The sequence below is a fragment of the Nicotiana sylvestris genome, chromosome 1 (genome assembly GCF_000393655.2).
Source record: "Nicotiana sylvestris chromosome 1, ASM39365v2, whole genome shotgun sequence".
Lineage (NCBI taxonomy): Eukaryota > Viridiplantae > Streptophyta > Magnoliopsida > Solanales > Solanaceae > Nicotiana > Nicotiana sylvestris.
Genome location: NC_091057.1, coordinates 167,793,654 through 167,798,701, shown reverse-complemented (window position 1 = coordinate 167,798,701; position 5,048 = coordinate 167,793,654). Strand labels below are relative to the sequence as shown.

General features: G+C 34.5%; 1 protein-coding gene across 1 annotated transcript; it reads left to right on the top strand.

Annotated features, from left to right (window-relative positions):
* Nucleotides 1-2,093: 2,093 nt before the first annotated feature.
* Nucleotides 2,094-4,814, top strand: LOC104215969 (probable pectinesterase/pectinesterase inhibitor 36). Its single transcript, XM_070156217.1, has 3 exons — nt 2,094-2,529; nt 3,483-3,806; nt 4,123-4,814. Exons 1-3 carry the CDS (start codon nt 2,094-2,096, stop codon nt 4,812-4,814), a joined length of 1,452 nt encoding a protein of 483 aa, XP_070012318.1.
* Nucleotides 4,815-5,048: the final 234 nt, after the last annotated feature.

The window sequence follows — 5,048 nt, the reverse complement described above, 5'->3', positions numbered from 1 at the left end:
AAAAACAGTAAATGAAATTAGATTATGAAGAGAAAAAGAATATAAGAAAAGAAATTAAATGAAATTAGAAAAGGTAAAAAGAAAAAAAATAAGAAGAAACCGAGAAAAAAGAAAAGGAGAAAAGGAAAAGAAAAAAGAAAAAAAAAGAAAAAAAGAAGCATAGAAATAAAAAAGAATTGAAGAATAAAGAAAAAATTCCCCACAAAAATTACTATGAGTAGGAAATGTAATTAGTTCATGGGTAGAAAATTAAATGGGTAGATAAGGATAAATAATTTTATTTTTGTAAGTAATTGTGTCAAAACCCAAAATACACGACCCCGAAAATACAAATAATAAAATATTGGGCCAAGCCCAGTTACACTTTAAATACAACAGAGAGAGAAAAGAAGCTCTTCAGCCCAAAATGATTTGGAACCCAAACTTTATGTAACTCCGATACTATCTTGTAATTCTCTTCTTTTTTGGAGTATCTGTGTCGAGAATGGCTATCTTTGTAGTTGTAGCCAAGAAGATGACAAAAATTTCGATAATTCTGATTTGTTTTTGCCATATTGTCTTCACAAATACATCATAGTGGACCGGCGCAATTCATAAATATGTAAAAGCAAAACCTCAAAGAAAGATACGTAACTCTTTGTAGTCCTCATGTAGGCCACGTGGAATCACTTGCCACCGCGTCGGCACGAGATACTACATTTCCTATTTCTTTAGTGATTTTTCTTTTTTGGGTTTAAAAGGCTATTTTATATTAATTAAACTTGTAGTATAGGGAGCATTACAAAAAGTGCTAGAAAGAAGAGTAACTGCACTATTGTGTGTTGCTCTACCATGAGGTTGTTTGGCTAAGCTTATAAGCTGGTCAAATTGACTTATAAGTACTTTTTGACTTATTTATGTATTCGATAAAATTAAAAATGTTTATAAGTCAAAAATAAGTCAAAAACCATAAGTTGATTTCCCCCAACTTATCAAAATTCAGTTTATAAGCACTTTATATTTGACCAAAATATTTACTATTCTATTCCTAAAATACTTCTTTTTAAAATAAAACTCTTCGTATATCCAGTTCTTCAGTTACTTATTATTAATTTCAACATTTTTATCCAAACACGTAACTTCTTATTTTTTAAATCAGTTTCAGCACTTAAAAGTAATTTTCAGCACCCAATACTTATCAGTTACTCCAAATCAGCTAAGCAAAACGGGCTCTATGTCTAGTAGTATTGCTAGTTGGCTTCTCTAACTTCTTTTTCATTTTGTTGACTATTTTATGAGTAATTGCATCTTTTATATCCATATATATGTAACCTTTTTTCCTCTCCCGTAGATTTTTTGCTCTAATTTTAGTGGGAACGTATACAAGTTTGGAGACTCTTATACGCGTTGATTTTGTTGTTTTCGTGGATTCATTCAAGCATTTTTTTAACCAAAAAAGGTTAAGTATTTTAAGAGTTAATTATATGTGTGATATTGATATTTATAATAACAGTGGGTTGAATCTAGAAGCAAATTAACAATGACATGTTATAGCCGGCGACAGTTAAGCATAATAAGATTTAAAAAAAGTTTTAACGTTTGTAACTTAAATTCTAATTAATTTAAATCCAAAAGAAATAGATACAAGTTTTGACGTACCAATAATATAAGATGTATATAATTGCTAGTTTCGTCCTCTATTATATATCGAATCGTAGACGTTCTTAATTGTCACTTGAACCCACCAAAAATATGTAGAAAGATGTGTTGAGATGCTATCGTTGATGCATGCATGGCTTAGTTTTCTACCCTTTAGTATGAAAAAAGCTGACTCAAAGCGTAAGCTAGCTAACTCCTCGTGAGACTAGGTAAGTGCTCGAGATGAGTGGGAGTCTACTCTCCAGAAAGATTTAATGTGCACCGTTACCATAGAAACAACCAAATTTTAAGCTTCACTCAGCAAAGAGCGAAAGTAATCGACACATGTCTATGCCCTTGTCTATGTGTAACCATCTACAAACATCTTTATATAGATATCCTTCCAACAATTGTTTACAAAATAATTCCCCTGAAGAAATTAATTCTCTACGTACATACTGTTCCCAAAATAAACAATGTCCAGCTGGAGTTTCACCATTTTTCTTCTTCCTCTTCTTATTTTAGCCATTGCTACTAATGTTGTCACTAGCAACCAAGATCTTGATGAGGTGATCCAAAGAACAAGGTCTGGGGTGTTAAATGCCATGAAATGGGCTCAGGGTCTAAAAACACTTGACAAAGCTGACCGAGATGGTTCGACAAATTTTGCAGGCATTGAGTGTGTGAAGCTGTATGAAGATACTGAGCCAAGGCTAGCACAGCTAGTCTCTGATGAGAAGTATTATAGCCATGATGATGCTGTTACTTGGCTAAGTGCAGCTCTAGCAAGCCATAGGAGTTGTTTAGATGGATTGGAAGAGAAAGGATTGATTTTTAAAAGTGAAGAGGCTCGAAACTTGACTTTGTTGCTGAAGGATGCTTTGTTTCATTATGGACAACGACTAAGGAGCAGTAGAAGAGCTAATACTAGAAAGGGTGAGTTCTCTTTTGGCGCATATCTTACACTAGCTCGGCTTGATGCATGAAATGATTTTACTTTAAATGCACTGACATTGTAATGGAATAATCAGGGCGAAGCCACCTTTTGTGAATCGACCATCCTTCGTCGAAATATTATAAAAAATTACATTGTATATATAAGTAAAATATTAGATTTTAAATATATATAATTTATATTAAACATTCTTTGTCGGAAATGTTTTTTACTTTTTTCAAGTGTGAACACCTGGAGAGAATGTTTTGGCTTTGCCACGGGAAATAATGTTTACTTATCAGTGCAGTATGCTCTGCTATACACGGTTATTTCGCTCTAAAATAATGTTTACACAATCAAATGAATTTTAAACGTTTAACTCTTTGTCGTTCTTTGCAAAGAGTGGAATCAGAGGTAGCTAGGATTACAACCATTCTGGATTTTTAGAACCGCGACTTCAAGTGTTTATGATTGGGTTCTAGATTTAGTATTTGTACATATTTCTTGAATTAAAAATACCAAATACACTATTTGAGCAAAAGTTATTGATTTTGAACGAACCCGTAGGTCGGCGTGTGCTTCCGCCTCTGAGCGGAAATAATTACATTAGAAAATAAGGTAGATTACCTAGTAAAACATACTTAAAATACTTGCAATTAGTCATTTTGGCAAACAAAATCTTTCAAAAGATTTGACGTTTTTGTAAACTACGAAACATTTATTACTTTCTTTTGCCAAATTCACACTAATTGTTCCAATTGGAATTTTAACTAAGATATTTGACAAAAATAAGAGTAGTTTAGACAAATTGAATTAATGTATTTCTTATTAAGGCGTGCAAAAACTTTACAAAACACAGATAGTACGAACAGAACATGTAGCAATTCTAGAAATCAAGCAAAACTAATTAACGACAACATTTTGGTGACAGGGGCACGACCGAGACCAATCTCTAATGAAGGTCGGGGGCTTTTGGTATCATGGAATGCAGCCACATCCAAAGCTGATCTAGTCGTTGCACAAGATGGTTCAGGTAATTACAAGACTATCAACGAGGCTGTGGCTGCACTCTCTCGGATGACACGACCAGAAAGAACAATTGTATATGTCAAATCTGGTGTATACCGCGAAAATGTTGAAATTGAAAGGGGACTCAAGAATTTGATGTTTGTTGGTGATGGTATTGACAAAACTATTGTGACTGGTAATAAAAATGTCCGAGATGGAGCTACCACCTTAAGCTCAGCTACATTTGGTAAGTCATGAATATAATAGAACTTATAGCATATCGACTTTTATTAAGTGACACTCTTTAAATATAATGATGGTGTCCAAGTCAGTTTGCGCACACCTCAACTATTCCACCATGTCCATCATCCCGATACACAAACATCTAGTAACTCGTTCCACCAAAGCTTAGGTAGATGAGAAGGAATAACTTAGCATATTTTGTAGATTTGAACTCTAACCTCCCCTGATTTTCATTTTACTCTATTCATGACTTTGAGCCACACCTTTTTTTTGCACATTGAGTGACTTACATACTTAACCCAGTTTTCTTTTCATTTTAGGTGTGTCTGCTGATGGATTTTGGGCAAGGGACATGACATTTGAAAACACAGCAGGACCACACAAACATCAAGCAGTGGCATTAAGAGCAGGCTCAGATCTCTCCATTTTCTATCGTTGCAGCTTCAGAGGTTATCAAGACACGCTCTTAGTACACTCACTGAGACAATTTTATCGCGATTGTCACATATATGGCACGGTAGACTTCATATTTGGTGATGCAGCCGCCGTGTTTCAAAACTGCGACATTTTTGTAAAGAGACCAATGGGTCACCAATCTAACATGATAACAGCGCAGGGAAGAGACGACTCGAATGAAAATACAGGGATTGCTATACTAAATTCGCGAGTTTCTCCATCTTCGGAGTTCAGTGCTGTTAAAGGGAGTTTCCAGAATTACCTAGGAAGACCGTGGAAGAAATATTCAAGGACAGTTTTTATTAAGACGGATTTGGATGGTTTGATTCACCCCCAAGGGTGGAAAGAATGGAGTGGTAATTTTGCACTTTCAACATTATATTATGGAGAATACATGAATACAGGTAGTGGAGCTGATACTGGAAACAGAGTAAATTGGCCTGGTTTTCACGTGTTACGTGATGCCAATGAAGCAAGTCCATTTACAGTAAGAAATTTCATACAGGGTGAATCTTGGATTCCAGCAAGTGGAGTACCATATTTGGTTGACATATGATATATGTATTTGTCAATACACTGCGCATTAATATGTAGGCTATCAAATTGGCAAATGTGCGTGTTAATTACTATTGTTGTATTTATACTCTATAATGGTATATTTCTACTGTTGTATTTATTGTCTAGACTCTAGACTGGACCAGAACTCTTGTGGAGCTTTAGCTCTCCTTCAACATACAGGTGCACAGTCATTAGTACTTAATTATGTTAAAATCATTGGTATATCACAAAA

What these genes read in the sequence shown, in the direction of transcription:
- LOC104215969 (XM_070156217.1), top strand. Translation starts at nt 2,094, where the DNA reads ATGTCCAGCTGGAGTTTCACCATTTTTCTTCTTCCTCTTCTTATTTTA. An exon ending in TGGACAACGACTAAGGAGCA is followed by an intron (nt 2,530 to 3,482) that starts GTAGAAGAGCTA and finishes TTTTGGTGACAG; the next exon opens with GGGCACGACCGAGACCAATC. An exon ending in CTTAAGCTCAGCTACATTTG is followed by an intron (nt 3,807 to 4,122) that starts GTAAGTCATGAA and finishes TTTTCATTTTAG; the next exon opens with GTGTGTCTGCTGATGGATTT.